This window comes from Haliaeetus albicilla, chromosome 5, assembly GCF_947461875.1.
Source record: "Haliaeetus albicilla chromosome 5, bHalAlb1.1, whole genome shotgun sequence".
Lineage (NCBI taxonomy): Eukaryota > Metazoa > Chordata > Aves > Accipitriformes > Accipitridae > Haliaeetus > Haliaeetus albicilla.
In genome coordinates, this window is record NC_091487.1 from 36,149,717 (window position 1) to 36,166,841 (window position 17,125).

Sequence of the window (17,125 nt, forward strand, 5' to 3'; positions counted from 1 at the left end):
ATTCACTCACCCAAACTACCCAAACTGCACTTCCACACCTCACCCAATCAGTCTCCTCTGGCCCAAGATCTCTAAATAGAGAAAAGTCTTTTCTGCCCAACTTATTTTTCCAAAAACATCTTCTTGGCTTTGCCTGCTTCCTTAACGCAAAGATTCCCCCTCAGTTGCCCCAACCACTTCTAACACCTAATTGTTTCCCACTGCCACCATGCCAGCGTGGTTCCTAACTCCCTGTGCATCCTCAGTTTCCTCCTACTCTCTTTTCTGATGTTGGTGACTTCTCCAAATTTTCCAAAGGTAATTTGTGAGATCTTGACACCTTCTACATAGTACTGTAGGAAACACCACAGTGACTCACTGTCTTACTGCACTGCAGAACTTTAAATGTCTATCTAAGAATATGTGGAGTGTCTCCTAAGGTATTCAAAATATAAGACCTGGCGTGACTGACTGCCTTAAGAAACAATAGTTGTTTTGATTGCATTTAGAAATTTCATAAGATGCCAGAGTACATTGTCCTAGAATGTACATTTATGTGTTTTAGTTATGTTCACAGTGGTAGAAACAATAGTCAAAATGCAAAAAGAGAACACAAATAATTTGATAGATTGTTTTAGAAGTGTTTTATGGCAACTCTAATGGAAGTCTGTGCTATTTAATGAGCTTCTTTCTTTTTCTGTTTTTTCCCTTTGATCTTTACAGCTGTCTCCAAAAGAATATTTTCGAGTACAGAAAGCAATATGCAACAGTGCTAAGATCCTGATGACAATACACCAAGAACAAGAATGGAAGTAAATTTATTCAGCAATTCTACTGTTGTAAACAGTTCATCCATCAACCATAAGCAGTTAGAAGGGCATAGCCTCTGGGAAGTCATTACTATTGCCACTGTAACTGCAATTGTAAGCTTAATAACCATAGTGGGAAATATTCTTGTAATGATATCCTTCAAGGTTAACAGTCAGCTCAAAACTGTCAACAATTATTACTTGCTCAGCCTTGCCTGTGCAGATCTCATCATTGGAATATTTTCTATGAACCTTTATACGTCCTATATACTCATAGGCCATTGGTCTCTTGGAAGCCTTGCCTGTGACCTGTGGCTAGCACTGGACTATGTAGCTAGCAATGCCTCAGTAATGAACCTCCTAGTCATCAGTTTTGACAGGTATTTTTCCATCACAAGGCCTTTAACTTACAGGGCCAAACGCACTCCCAAAAGAGCTGGCATCATGATTGGTCTGGCTTGGCTAATTTCCTTCGTGTTGTGGGCACCTGTAATCTTGTGCTGGCAGTATTTTGTGGGTGAAAGAACAGTACCACCTGAAGAGTGCCAGATACAATTTTTATATGAGCCTATTATCACCTTTGGTACTGCAATTGCTGCTTTTTACATCCCAGTGTCCGTGATGACCATTCTGTATTGCCGCATCTATAAAGAGACAGAGAAACGTACCAAGGACCTTGCTGAACTGCAGGGTTCAGAGTCTGTGGCAGAGTTTGAGATGATAAAGCCTCAGAAAGTTCTCCTGAAGTCTTGCTTCAGTTGCAAGCAACAAAACTTAGTCAAAAGAGAGAGGTGTCAGGCTTCCTGGTCTTCATCTAGTCGAAGTACGTCAGCTACTGTGAAAGCCTCTCAGGCAGGGAGTACTTGTAACGACTGGGCTAAGGCTGACCAGTTAACCACCTGCAGCAGCTACGCATCTTCAGAAGAGGAGGATAAACTTGCCGCTGATTCAGTTTTCCAGGTAACTTACCGAAGTCCATCTAAAGGTAAGGCAGAAGAATTTAATGAGAGTACGGATGTTGTTGTCAAAGACCAACCTGAAGAAAGTGATTTTGAGAACCAGAAATACTTTTTGTCACCTGCCAAAGGCCACGTACAAAAAAGTAAAAAATGTGTGGCCTATAAATTCCGGTTGGTGGTTAAGGCTGATGGCACGCAGGAAGCCAACAATTGTTGCCGTAAAGTAAAAATAACTCCTTGTTCTGCTGCTCTGTCAAAGGATCCTTCCATCAAAAGCATGGATCCAAATATAAATAACCAAATCACCAAAAGGAAACGGATGGTTCTTATAAAGGAACGCAAAGCAGCACAGACTTTAAGTGCCATTCTTTTGGCTTTTATCATCACATGGACTCCCTACAATATCATGGTTTTGGTCTCCACATTCTGCTCTGACTGCATTCCCTTGACACTGTGGCACCTTGGATATTGGCTATGCTATGTGAACAGCACTGTTAACCCCATTTGTTATGCCCTCTGTAACAAAACTTTCAGGAAAACTTTTAAGATGCTGCTTTTCTGCCAGTGGAAAAAGAAAAAAGTGGAAGAGAAACTATACTGGCAGGGCAATACCAGACTGCCATAATTGCTCTTATGTAGGGGATAAGGGAGAAAATAGATATTGACGTAATCTGGTTAATTGACTGTAATTCTGTCTTTTCAAAGCTGTTGCTTTATATGTCTAGGGGTTAAAAAAATTCTGCAGAAAAGTAAAATTTTGCATGAAAGTAGTGTGCTTGGGATAAAGAAGTCAGTGGCTGCTGTGAGCAACACAGGGTGGTTTTGATTATGCAGTAGATCTGCATTAAAGTTATTACGTTTGGGGTCTTCTGTCCTTTCTTTCAGCCTGAGAATATGTAGAGTAAATTATAAACCACTAGAAATTAGAGTGGGATGGTCATCCAGTCATCAAGTTAGATCACCCAGTCTATCTCCCTGTAGTGCAGATCTGTTTCTTCCTATAGTTCCTTTCTAGTGTACTGTCTATTTAGTGTTCAGTGTACCAAGCAATGGAGCTTGTACTACTTCTGTTTTGAGAATTTTCCACTGCTGTTGGAATGAAACAAGGACTATTTAAAGGGGGAAATGCTGTCATCCCCAATACTAAACACTTAGAGAGATTCATAATACTCCAAATGAACACACATATTACAGGAGAATGTAATACTGAGAAAATTTCCACTTTAAGGGTGACTTTTGTGGAGACATAGGAAGGGCTCATAGTGGAGGAAACAGGTAACGTATTTTGTATATGAAGAAGCCTGTCCCAGTCTCAGTTCCATCATGCAAGTCACTGTCATCTGTAAAAAATAGTGATGGTTAGCAGATACCTCCAAACTTCTCCCTTTCCCAATGCCTCTGAAGGAAATTTTAAAATTTTATGTGATAGTGACAATGGTACAAATCAGAACTGACTGTAAAGCATAATGGATGTAGTCTATCTACTTCGCAACACAAGGAAAGTCTTTTTTGCAATCTCCTTTGTTGCGCTTCCCCTTGCCCCAAAAGTTTCCGTTACTGATGAAATGATGCAGAAGAAGAGAAAAATATGTATTGGTGCCCTGTGCATTTACCTATATATTATGAAACTATTATAAACAGTGACAGAATTGCCATGTCTGAAAGAAGAAAGATTTTTAAAGTAATTTTTGAATATTTCTATAAAACTATTAAGGACACTTTGCACTTTCATAGCACTTTTAATCTTTAAATAGCTTTACAAATACTAGTCAACATGAGGTGTTTGGAAACATAAGTTATCTCCAGTCACTATCTTTTGGTCCAGCAGAACCATTTCTGCTACAGTACTGGGGACTGGAATCAACCCCTCTGACAGCTGTGGCTTCTGGGACTGGGCTGCACTGGCCTGGTCACAATGAGCTGAGACTCTGGCCACTAGCTGAGGTTTGCTGGGGTTTGGGGGCTGTGGTGAGGACGCTTCTGTGGCAGGGTTGAACTGCATGTGCCTGTCTGCTGTCTGTGTTAGACTGGCAGGAGTCTGCAGCATTGACTGAGTGCATGCGTAAGCGAGGGGCTGCCTTCAGCAGAAGGCCACTGGAACAGAGCTGGTGACCCAGCTCCTTGTGGTGGGAACAAACATGAAGCCTCAGAAAAGGCCACAAGTTAGTGGCGACCGGAGTCATAAGGAATGAAGTCCTAAAGTAAGAAAAAGTTTATGAGTAAATGAGAAAGATCTCCATGTCCACAAAGTTCAGATTCAGTTCTAGCCTTTCTACCAAAATTCAGGGTGAGATGCTCCGGAATATTAGTTCGGGCCAATCTTCACATTGTATCTACTATGCGCTTTAGTGGGACATTGCAGTAGTGACGTGACCCAGTTGCACATTTCAGGGATTGTATTAGTCATCCTGAATGTACCATTGCTCTCAGTGAAATTGTTCGTATAATTTATTAAATTATCATACCATCAAAATGTTTCCCTACAGATACATAAGTCCTCCATGTCAACAACCACAGTAGAAGTAATTAATATTTTTTATCCCCAATCTCCAGAGGGGAAAATTGTGTCAGTGAAAGATCAGCAGTGTAGTAATATAAAAATATGTTCTCTAAATTCACATGATTGATTTTGTAACACACCATACTGTGCCTATTATTTTTTGTGCATTAGCATATGATTGCTTAGTAAAGGAAAGTATGGGTCTTTATAAAGACCCTTTCATCAACTTTCCTCTGTCACTATCCAGAGCTTTTCCTGTGTACAGTAACTATGTACAAGTTGGTTATTATAGTGGGTTTATTTTATATTACATTGGATCAGACACTCAGTAAAGTGTGTTTGATTTTTAGCAAATGAATGTGTCCCTCTGTGGCACGAGCTGTAGTTAAAGGCAAAATTTATGAGGTAGTAACATTTCCTGCTAGCTGCAGTGTTGTTGCTAAAGTAAAGCATTGGCTTCTGCTGAAATTAAATGGGATATTTTTTGTTGATTTTGGCTTCTGTTGAACAAAAGTGTTCTGTAAATGTTTATGGACTCTGTGCTCAGTAAATGTATTAGAATACATGGTGATGGATGCAACAATGTTGGTTCAATGTAATTGTGAAATATGTGCTCAAACTATGCTGCTAGCACGTCACCGTGTGACACGTTACATGGTCAAATATGGGTACATTGTAAATACCTAGAATTATATAAAAAGGTGTGTGCTGCTTTATCGTTAGGTAGGATGTTTATTCTTTAAAAAAATCAAAACCACAAAAAGAAAAACATGATCCTCATCAGAGGATTAGTTAGTACTTAATTATATTTTGTTTTCAAATTATATTTTGTACATTTAAAAAGTGTTGTGGGACTTTCACAGTGTAGAACAATCTTGTTATCTGTATTTCTGTCTTTTTAATGAACCTTTTACCAATCCTATAATCGATTATGGTCATGGTCATGGACTGGTGAAAAGATCTTTTTATGTAAAATTACATTTTATTTATACATAATTACATACACATACATATATATAGATATAGTGTGTATATATATCCCTAACTAAGCTTTTCAGAGACCCAGTACACTTTAATATTTTTTAATTTTCCCACAGACTGGGAGTATAATTTTTGTCTCTCCCTTTTCATATATACCAGCCTCCCTGTACATTCAGGATCCCCATAAATTATCAAGTAACATTCATTTCCTGTAAATATAATTTGTTTGTAGATAAATACTTGGAAGAGTTCTCAGGATTTTTGAATGGGTATAGAACACCTAGCTAGTGTTGTGCACTTTCTGTGACTACTTAGCACAGAGTGAAGAGCTTGGCAAAAGACAGAAAGTAAAGAAAGAACATAAATGCAGGGGTTTCCTTTATAGAAAAAATCCTGTTGAATTGAGGAAGGATGACATCAAAGGGGTTATAGAGGAAATACTGTAAGAATCTGTAAAATATTTTGCCATTAATTATATAATTCAATTGCTAATCATGGTTATCCTACTAAACTATGCATGTCAATTAGTAACTGCTATTAATTGTTGAAAGTTATTTTTATATGTGAATTTTTTGTTCCTCTTCTCTATTGTACCCGTGAGACCTGCACTGGAATATATGGACTTGATGAGTCTAGATCGAAAGACAGTGATGCACTTCAAAGCAAAATCCTTAATTGTACTTCCTTATCACCCTTTAGATATTGTTCCAGTTTTAGAGCTGAGTCTCATGAAAAGTCTTCATCTCTAATTTAATTATTCTGATCATTTATCTCCCACACAGGGCTTTTCTCAGAAATCTGTGACATTGCCTCCTTGTCATATTTGATAGATGACCTAAACATGTCAAACTAACTGATAAATCCTAATGCAAATGTAGCTAAGGATAGTCACATACCTGAAGGAATAAAAATGTTCACTGGGATGTGGAAAGTATGTTAAATTTAAATAAGAAGTCATTACAACAATTAAAGAATCCCATATCAGTCTGGAAGATGCTGCTTTCTCGTAGAACGCAATTGTTATGAAACTGGATACCCAGTTTGAAACTGAATTGCATACCTGTGGACTTTTTTCAGATTCTGGATTTTGAATAGAATTTTGTAAGATGCTTATTTACTTGTGGTAGGAAACAGTTTCCAAATCACGCCTTCATAGTTTGGGATTCCCCAAACCCTCACACCGAAGGAGAATTTTTTGATGCTTCTTCTTTAAAGTTACTCTGTAATTTTTAGGGGACATGCGTACTTCTGCGTTCTCTGGATTCTTTGCTCTAGGAAAACAAACAAACAAACTGAATGGTGTAATTTCCTCTGAAATTAATTTTCTTTGCTTTCTATAGAAATAGAAATAATATGAAAGAATCACTTGGGCGTGGTGAGAAACAAATACCTGTTTCCTCAGTTGTACACAACAATCAAGCTGGAGTTACCATTTGCTGTGAGCTGTGCATCTAGGTGCCCCTCTCTTGGAAAGGACTCTGCCCAAAAACCTCCATACTGCTTACTTCTTTTTGATATTACAGAAAGGTTTAAAAAAAAAAAATCCCGACACCCCACATTCACTACTTTTATGAGCTACAGACCATTACAGGTCAGAACCTCCCTTTGAAAGGCTCCATTGTTTGCCCTGGGGACTCCAAGGGCTCCATCAGCTCCTGAAATGCTCCCACAGCCGCTGGGTGGTCAGTGGCTTCTCCATTTTGAAATGCCCTTCCAAACCTGAACTCCAAAAAGGGATACTGTGTCTTTTCACTTAAATACTTGGTTTTCCTTCTACCAAATCAGAAAGAGGCCATTTATTTCTTATGTGGTCATCCCAAATCTCCATTGCTGCCTTTTGTACCCACTAAGGTTTTCTTCCACACACGATTGACCACTGGGTGTCATAAAACCTTAAAAATTGATCATTCAATTAAACTTCTTGTTTATGATTTTATTAATAGTTACCCCATATCCATATCTAGTGGAAAAAAAATTGATTGCATTGTGTTGTAAAACTAGAGATAATCTATGACTATGAATGGTTTCAGAAAGGGATGGTGTTGCAATTGTTTTTTTCCATCTTGGTACATCTTCAGGTTTAATAGGTACTGCTGGTCTATGTATCAGATTAGGAACTTCAGTTTTCATTACACTCAGGAAAACCGCTGCCTTTTATTCAATACTCATGCCATTAGCTACTAAATGCCATTAGTTTATTCATGTATCTGTTGATATATCAAACAAGTCAGTCTTCCTCAAACAACCAGATATTTAAAATCCTTCAAAAGTTTTCTTCTCAACAAGTACTTCTCCAGACCCTGGTCGCTGATGCCTCCTGTTTCAATAGACCTCTGAAGTTTAGGGATTTTTACTGAATTCCTGGATTACAATGCCAAGATATAAGCTGCAGTATCTTTTACTCCTTACATGAGGCAGCCATCTAGACATAGTGGACGTCAGACAGTTGTTTTTACTGTATGCCATACATAAGGCTTCCTTAGATTTGCAATTCATCAGGTAGCTATAGGAAGAAGAATGGAGAGAGGGTATGGTGGAGGATACCAGCTGCGGAGTGAGGCTGGATTCAGCTCTGTACCGCACCACTCTGCCTGGGTCCTGATGCCTTCTGAAATGCAGCAGACGTGAGAGTGACTAAGGGACTCTGCTTTGTTAATTATGGGAGACAAAATGAGCCCAGGCAGGTAATGTTGCTAATTTATTAATGCACAGTATTCAATGCTTGGTCCTAAAACCACTTTATCATACTTTTAAACCTATGGTTAACACATGAATAAAGGTTACATGAAAGTCTGGAAATTTATTGTTTAGGTTACACATATGAAAATCAGAAACAAAAGCAAGCACTTTCTCATATAAAAACTGAATGATTTTTAAAGACAAATAATAATAAAACAGTATTTTTGCTAGAAAGAGGTCATCAGACTCTCTTATTTTGTCAGTTGATGCTTTTTTAGGAAGAATTTTCCTTCTGCTAAATTCTGAGTTGATTAATGTGATACTGTATGTGAGAATGTGCTTACACATTATGAGATTCCATTTTTAAGTTACAAAGCAGGAGTTTGCCAGTATCTGTTGGTTGAGTTTCTGTAACTGAAGTATCTAAGGAAACATAAAAGATATTCTAATTAATTATCCTGACATTTTGTGTAATGCAACAATGAAAACTTGTCTGTGGTCATTCAGCTATTCCAATGATATAGAAATGTGTAAAGTAACCCAAACAGCTGTAAAAGAAAACAATGTCTTCAGGGTTATCAAAACCGAAATCCTTTTATTTATTATTTTAAAACAGATGAATTTATGATGAAATTTAAAGATTCTCTCTTTATTTTATAACCAGAAAAAAGCCACTGTTTAAATAATGTCAAGGTTGAGTGCCAAAACAATTGAAGCTAGCAAATGTGAAATAAAGCCAACACCCTCTTCTTTTCTCACAGTGGTATCAAAAAAAGAGAAAGCTGAAGCACATCACGGAACAGGGAGAGGCAACAGTCAAAACATTATAAATGAAGTGGAGTAATATTCAGAAAAAAAATGGAGCAATAAGTAAACAATTGTGAAATCCATTTGATCTTTTAAAAAATGTGTTCACTGAGTTTCTTGGGGAAAATTCAGAGGAGTTGTAAGCTTTGGATTAGTAGCTTTAAATGGGAAAGGTGATGATCCCATTAGCTCTGAGTGCTCTAAAAAGAAGAAAGAAAAGAAAAGCCCATGCTGAATAGTTCATTGTGTATGGGATCATTAAAAAGTAGAGATAAAAAGAAGAGTCAATGAAGGGGAAAAGAAGCCATGGGAGGTGAGGCCAATTCCAATTTTATATTTTAAAATACCTTTCACTAAAGGTAAAAAGGAAAGGCCTGATGCTGCCCTATGGTACACCATACTCTCCAATATGTATTTTGTAAATGTAGGTACTTCACCAGAAATTTCCTTCCTGCATATGTGAAGAGTACAATTACAGGAGATCAACCATGAACATTCATACTGGAGCAAAACCTTCTGAAATGCATGTATATTCATGTGCATCTCGTACAAGACATCATATCCTGGATTTCATACCTGACATCTCTTATGGCTAAAATACTGTAAAATTAATTATTTAAATCTTCTGGTAGAGGCCTCAGTTTCTGACAGTGACTTCTCACTTGCGTTGTTGGTAGATGTCTATGTCCTGGTCCAGTCCTGGATGATATGCTATCATAAAGACCTTGCAGAGGTCCAAATTAAATTTTCAATCATGATTACTTAGTGTGATTATTCAGTCAATGAGAGTGTGAGTTCACTTCAGTCACTGGACAAAGAATCCATGTTCCTGTCAAAGTACACATGGCTTATCTACAGTTCAACTTTCTGACATAGACAGGGCTTGGTTGGATATGACAGGCTGTGGTCAATGGGTTTGATCATCATCCATGCAAACTTGCACATGCGTTGCTTGTTGCAGTCCTTTTGCCAGTATATCACGTTCCTACGGTTTAGATTTGCTCCAGCACACGCATCATACCACCAGCCTCCCCCAGGAATGCCATTGTGTTCCAATTTAGCACAATTCTGAAAGTAATTATCATTGTCTCTGTCCTTGGTGGTGAACTTCTGGTTGTCATGGAGATAAGCTTCTGTGTCCAGGGTCAGAGCATCAGTGGCATTGCCTTTGTATAGACCAACCCTGATTCGGTATTGAGACGCTTCGTCTTCAATAAGGAATGGTTCATACTGTCCCCATTTGATTTCAGCGTTTAGGTTTACAAGTTTAACTCCAAGTATATATTGCACAGAGCTGCTAGTTAACTGATGCATATATTCATTTCCTAACCAGTGGTTGTCAAGAACGGAGCCAAATCCGTATTTGTAATCCTGCCAGGTCCTATCAAAGTCGACAGTACTATTTGCTGTAATGTGCTGGATTACTGTCCAGCCACCATCCTGCATGTTACAAGAGACAACAATTGGGTCCTCCTTTGGTTGGATGATGTAAAGACCATCTCTGGAATTTCCTTTGGAGCGCTGAAAAATCTCAAAACAATCCCTTGGATAGTCTGAGTAGGAAAAAAAAAAAGTTTTAAAGTAAATTTCTATTCAAATAGTAAATTTTAGATATTGAACTCTGTCCTTTAGAGTGAGTGAATGATTACCTTCTGACTGGAAGCTGACTCTGACTTCATCCCAGCTGGTGGGCACCTACTTAGCTAACAGGGGAAGATTTCAGGGCAGAACAAGCAGGAAATGTTCAGAAATTCAAAAAAGGGTTTGTTACCCTGCCATACAACAGAAGTGTGATTTTGCATTTATGACAGAAATATGGCTGAAAAGCCAAAAGTTATGTTCAGACCATTCCTTTTCCACCTGCGTTCTTCCAGTTTGAGTAGTCAGCAAGTTTGCAATTCCCTGTGCCATGTGTTGGACCATTGTGTTTAATTACTAGAGCTAGCCTTATCCTCAACAAATAAATCTAATTTCTCTTTAACCAATTTATATTTCAGGCATCTGTAACATCCTTGCATTAAATTCCAATAAGTATGCCATGTATTCATTGGTAAAAGGGAGATATTAAAGCACATTTCTTGCTAATACAAAACTTACAAACATCTGAGGATTTTCTTAGGAACAGTTCTTGTCATTCAAACTCCAGGCTAAATCTTACAACTGATTTGCAGGTAGAACTACAGCGCTGAACATCAATATAAGGAAAATAGGTGAAAGTGCTTTTCCACTTTAATGCTTATCCAGTAGGCTCAGAGGGCAATAAAAATGGCATATAAGGGTTGGAATGACCCTCTCTATTGGGTTGAAATATATATACACTGTGTTTTTTAAATGTAACTTGCTTATAAGGTAACTTCTTGCTATAGTATAGTATCAAGCATCTCTGAGACTAAGGCACAATGCTCTGCTTTTTACAATTGACTGGGAGACTGCTAAGAACCAGAATATAATTTATTTAAATATACATTTATGGATGGATGGATTCATATATAGAGAATTACTTTTGTACAGAAGGATGATATTCAGTGTCTGTTCCATTACTCAGAAACATGTTTATGAATTGAAATCACTCACTTCCCCATAGAGTTGAAAGGCATATCACTATGTCATTATACTATGGAATATTTGTAATTTATATTTAATAAAAACTTGACAATTTTAATATCTCTATGAGAAAAATTCCTACAGACCACCTGTGATGTAAAATGACAGTTCTTCAGACCTATGAAATCCTGTGTTCTGTCCTGACAATGACTGATAGGAATTTAGATACTGTATTTAGAGCTTAATTTTTCCTTCCGGGAAACTGGGATAATTCAGGACAATTATGGCAAGATGTCCTAATTTATTTTTTTTTCCCCCTCAAAAATTTGCCAAAATATGATTAAGGAAAAATATTTCCAAATACAAAAATTTAGAATAAAAGCTCAGAAAAAAACTCTTCTCTGCCCAAATCACTGACCAGAGAGCCCCTGCTGATCCTTCTGCTGAACACATTGTTTTTCTTTACCTGAAGAGAAGAACAGAGTCTGAAAAGAGTCAATCTCATTGTATAGTCTTGTGACCAACAGATCAAAAGTACACTGAACAGTTTGGTTACTGTGGGGAAAAAAAAAAAAAAAAAAAAAAGCCCCCAGCTTTCTAGAAAGAGAAAGGGACCATGACTCACTATTTTATCTACTACTACTGGTCCTGTGAGGAATTATATCATGCAGTCTTCTTCACAGAATTATTAAATTTCTTCTCTTCCAACTGGAAAGCACTGTAGACTTCAATAACTGTTGCTACTCTGTTAGAAATACTCATCTGGTTCCCAATCTAATTTTATTAATGTCCACTGTCCATCTCTTTTCTTTCTCATGTCATGTTGTCCTTTAGTTAAATAGTGCTTAGTCCTGAGTAATAAGCACCGATGTACCATGAGGACAACTATATTTTTAATCAGCCTTTGTTTTGTTAGGGTAAATTCTGTTAGGATAAATAAGTTCTTTTATTATTTAGTGTAAGATAAATCTTCTGTTTCTTTATTGTCTTAGTAGCTTTTCTGCACCACTTCACTGCAAATTAATCTCCTAGAACGTGGGTAAAATTTGCACACAGTATTGCAGACGGCCTTATATAGTGCCACCAATTCTTCCCAAGTCTTATTAGAACCATCTCTGTTAATATATTCCAGGATTGCATTTGTATTGCTTAGTGTCCTTTAATCTAGAGTCTGGTCTTTGTATCTTTGTAACTGGGAAGGTCCTCACCTTGCAGTAAAACCTAGAATTTTGTACTTTATTTTTCATCTCAATGGTATTACTTAAGAACATCTGGTTATTTTTTTTTTTCTGTGCAATATTCTGATTTTTTGTATTGGCATTTCTCTACTTCATGTTATAATTAAATATTATCAGCATATTCTTATTTTTGCGTCAGTATACTTAATAAGATTTCTGAAAAGATCACTTATAAGCAAGTACTTTCAGTTTCTCCTTGAGTTTATGGTTTACTTTTCTACCCAAGTCATTTTCTTTTCCACCTCTACTGAAATTATAATGTAACCCTACCTTCTCTGATTTAATATTGTATGAAGTATTGTATCATAGGCTTTGTAGAAGTCCAGATGGACTAAGCCTGTTAAATAGTATTACTCATAGTAACAGTATTGTGTTAAATATAGTCTTTCATATTTGATATTCAGAAATTTATTGGTACTGGTAAGCCACTCAGGACAGATTTTCAGGAGTATATAGGCTTTCCAGGGTCTTATTTTCATGCATTTCATTGCCTAATAGAATCTGCAGTCATGAATAGAATACTTTAAATCTCAATACTATCTGCATGACATTATTAAATACCCTGAAAGAGCAGAACTGTGTACATGACTTTGTACCCCAGTTGTTAGAACATTTGCATGGTAGACATAGCCTGACTCCAGACCTGACCCCATGATTTTATAGAATGATTATTTAAGTGATTCACATAGTGATGTCCAAGCCAGCGATATATACAGTGACACTTGTATTTGCCTTTCTCAGTGAATATTATTCATGCAAAATAGAACTTCTATAGATGGATAATGAGAGAATCATTTAGGCTGATTGTTAGAGGATTCACTTGGAAAGTGAATTTTATAAACCCTCAAGTGCCATCAGTCGAAGGAAGAAAATGAATCAAACCCACTACTCTTTTTGTGTACATTTTATGTGGGATCTACTCTAGTAAATGTATTAGAAAACGTACCAAGCTGGACCGTACAAGCTAGATAGGCAGAGGGATGCCTCAGTTATAAGTACCAATGGGATTTAAGTACTGAGGTGTCAGATGTAATCTAGATATGATTGTCCTAAGAGTAAGTCTTCAAATGCCACAAAATATACTTTTACAAAAAATCTTAATTTTCTTGAATTAGATGGCAGCTGAGCAAGGATTTTAAAGATTCTGGACTTCAGGGCAGGACATGTTCATATTGCAAAGTATTTTTGCAGGGCTAACTTTCAAATATGTTGGCTGAAAATGTTACAGCAAAGCAATGAAGTAAAACACAGCATGCATCCAAATTACTCACTCTCTTCATGACTACCTTTTTCATTGGTGTTACCCAGTCTCTCATAGCCTCTTTGGGGGAGAAGGTGGGCATTAGCCAAGACCACTGCCTCTTTGGTGCTCACTGACACAGTGCAATGAGAGAGCAGGAACAGAATAAATCCCGCTGAGCTTGTCAACAGCATCTTCCTTCCGAGTCAGTCCTCCTGCAGCAATACAGAACTGTAACACAGACTGGAATTGAAAATGGAAAGATTTATGACTTTTAGTATGGAAGTCCTGAAGGAGAAAGGTATTGAAATACCTAGCTTCAGTATAGTGAGCCTCTGCCAAAATTTGCTTCTCCCATCTTTCAAGGACCTCTCCTTTTCCTGATGTCTCACACACTATTTCTGACTGGTCATTCCTCTGACATGAAGCACTGGGCTGCGACACTTAGAACATCTCTCACCTCTGTCACCTTGTACCATGCGGGGCAATGAAACATAATGTAATCTTGTGTGTGACAAAAAGCCATAGAAAGTAATGTAATGACAAAAGAAAAAGCACATCTTATATCAGAATTGAATTTTGCTTATTCCTCGAGTCCAAACTGCAGTGAAATAGAGGCACCAATGGTCGAACTGGCAGAAACAGCAACACTGGCTCTGCTGACTGTCTGTAATTCAAACAGTACTCAAAGACATGGCTTTCTGAGTGCTGGGAATATTTCCATGCACTGGAGAACTCGCTTCAACACGTGGGCTACACTTTTTATGAATTTCCATTTACAGCTTTAAATAATAGGCCACGGGTCTAAATCAGATCAAAAAAAAGAGAAAAGCTCAATAAACAAAGTAAAAAGAACTTTTCTGCAGCTTCTTCAAAACCCACAAGCATTCAATATATTGAATCAAAACAGTTTTGAGCCTCATTTTGTCCTCCTTTTGGGGTTACGCATCTAGTAACCCTCTCCATCCAGCATAGCAAGAATGCTTAGGCTATTACTGGACTAAATCCTGTGGTCCTCGCTTCGGCAAATCCCAGCTTGACTGAAAAGGAATTTCTGTATCAATGACAGCTTAGACTGAATCAGGGTAACACAGGTTTCCCATACTTAGACTGTAGCCAAACTCTTTAATATTTTTTTTTAAGGACTGAGCTCCCCACAGTGGCTTTGACGAAAGCAGAAAACAGATCTAGCAAGCAGCAATTCAGTCAGAGCTTATTTCCTGCCAGCGTCAGCACAGAGCTTACAGAGGCCAGTACTCTTCTCCACAGTGGTTTATGTTGCAACAGAGCCACATTCCTTATAAATCTAATGACTTAGCAGCAGATTCAGCAAACAGTTTTCCACAGAGAAAAAATATTCAGCACATTTTTTTAAAAATGCCCAAGATGAATCGTTGTAATAAAGTTCAGGTTTAAGAGTTAATTTTTATACCTACCATACAGAAAAACAGCAAACCAGAATTTTCTACTCTACCTAAAAATATTCAATAATAATTCTGATTTACTATTAATATAAAATTTGCTATTTTATGCAAAGTTTCTCATTTGATATTGGGATTGTAATAAACTGGAAAATTACCTTCCATGAAATTCAGCACAGGGTTTCCCTTAAAGCATTTAAGTTCTGCTCTGTGGGCATTTCCCACTGTCCTTTCCCTGGAAGGGGAATCCTTTTCCCTGAAAGCTTCTATTATTTTTGCTGTTATTGATTATTATATTGTAAATTACTTTAAATCAAAACCTAACCCACAACATCACTAAACTTCAAGAAATCTGTATTTGGTTCTGGAGTTATTTTTTTAGCTGTTTTGTTTTTCTTTTAGCATTTTCTAGTGAGTCAGTCTTTTTTCTTCCCTCATATTCACACATTGAAATGATTTACAAATCCATTTAATTCCAGAATAGAACTTAGTATTATAAATTATTAAGAAAGCAACTGAGGAAAACAGCACCAGGCAGGCACCTTACCTCTTTCAAGTGAAGCTTGGCAAAGAAAAACACACACAAATGAATAAGCTCATTCTCTACAGTTGTACTTTGCCTGCTACTTAAGTCCAGGTGAATAAATCAGCTCCAACACGCTATCTCAAATGCAGCAAAATTGCATCTTCATTATTTCACACTGTGTGCTTACTCTGGTGGACTTTGCTCTCACATATTACACTTGCAAGTAAGCATGTATGAATTATAAAGTACAAAGTTCTTCCATAAGGATTAAAACAACATAGTAACTAAATTAAATTTTCTTGATTAATAAACAGACACACTGATGGAGAACCATGAAGAGGTTTTAGTTCAGTAAATTACTTATGTTGCTTAAATACACACAGGCAGATGCTCAAATTTACTATCTCATTTTGCACAGGTGAATTAACTAGATGCTATACTACTAGTCACATTTAAAATTGTATAAAGACAACTTGATTTTTAGTATTAGGAACAAACCAACCATAAACCTTGTTGTTACTTCATCTTTTAATGTGAATGAATCAGAAACAGTGTCTCAGAGCTATAAAAATGGAAAAAAACAAAAGCAGAATAGGCTGGTCAACAAGTTTCTGGTTTAGTTTATTTGGATTAACAAGAGTTAATTAACATTGATTAGGGTCAAAACTGTAATGAATTGGATGAATTAATTGTTACTTTATATCTGAAAGTTGTACTGTCTATCTGCATGGCCTCTAGGTGATGTCTAATCTAGCATTTACCCTTTTCAAGATGAGCCAACACTTAAGTTTTTGTGCTCCTTGATCCAGCCTGCAACCCACTGATCAGATTCCATCCCTGAAACAAGCTACAATTAAAATTGATGGAGCATTTAAGTCCTCTGCAAGCTCTACCTGAGGATTTGTACTATGCATAATTTCTGTTCTTCAATAATTCATCCTCAGTGAAAGCACAATATGTGAGTATTTGTATTTCATGCACAATTAAATACACATAACAAATGTTTTAGGGAAGATTTGCTTGTAACATTTAAAAGTCAGTGATATTTCTCTTCATTTTTAAAGTACAAGCAATGTTTTATTATATATGAGGGTGGCCACAGCGAGTCCAAACAGTATCTTTTCCCTCACACTGGTCAGTAGCAGAGCTACAGGGAAAAGTTTAAGAACACATTCTCTCTGCTTTTAGCATTATGCAGCTCAGGGAATTTCAGATATGTGTGTGTTTGACATACCTAATTTCCGGTTAGTACCATGCTTTAATAAACCTTGGCTAAGGCATGAAAATACTGTATGTAGCTTATGAACTAGTAAAAGTGCTTTGAACAGATACAGATCTTGCTGAAATAGTGTACTAAGAAAGGGCAAGAGAAGATACCTTTCCACTTTGTCCATACTGATACACTCTAGAAAACACCATTAACTTTAGTGGTATTTATTGAT

General features: G+C 37.1%; 2 protein-coding genes across 2 annotated transcripts; one reads left to right on the top strand and one right to left on the bottom strand.

Moving 5' to 3' along the window:
* Positions 1-725: 725 nt before the first annotated feature.
* Positions 726-6,220, top strand: CHRM5 (cholinergic receptor muscarinic 5). The gene has a single exon (XM_069784129.1). It carries the CDS (start codon positions 786-788, stop codon positions 2,370-2,372), a length of 1,587 nt encoding a protein of 528 aa, XP_069640230.1. The 5' UTR covers positions 726-785; the 3' UTR covers positions 2,373-6,220.
* Positions 6,221-7,913: 1,693 nt separating this feature from the next.
* Positions 7,914-14,811, bottom strand: LOC104317461 (fibrinogen-like protein 1-like protein). Its single transcript, XM_009918283.2, has 2 exons — positions 13,783-14,811; positions 7,914-10,267 (listed from the first exon to the last, which is right to left on the bottom strand). The coding sequence occupies exons 1-2, from the start codon at positions 13,928-13,930 to the stop codon at positions 9,567-9,569; spliced, it is 849 nt and encodes a 282-aa protein (XP_009916585.2). The 5' UTR covers positions 13,931-14,811; the 3' UTR covers positions 7,914-9,566.
* Positions 14,812-17,125: the final 2,314 nt, after the last annotated feature.

What these genes read in the sequence shown, in the direction of transcription:
- CHRM5 (XM_069784129.1), top strand. Translation starts at nt 786, where the DNA reads ATGGAAGTAAATTTATTCAGCAATTCTACTGTTGTAAACAGTTCATCC.
- LOC104317461 (XM_009918283.2), bottom strand. Translation starts at nt 13,930, where the DNA reads ATGCTGTTGACAAGCTCAGCGGGATTTATTCTGTTCCTGCTCTCTCAT. An exon ending in GGGTAACACCAATGAAAAAG is followed by an intron (nt 10,268 to 13,782) that starts GTAGTCATGAAG and finishes TTTCCTACTCAG; the next exon opens with ACTATCCAAGGGATTGTTTT.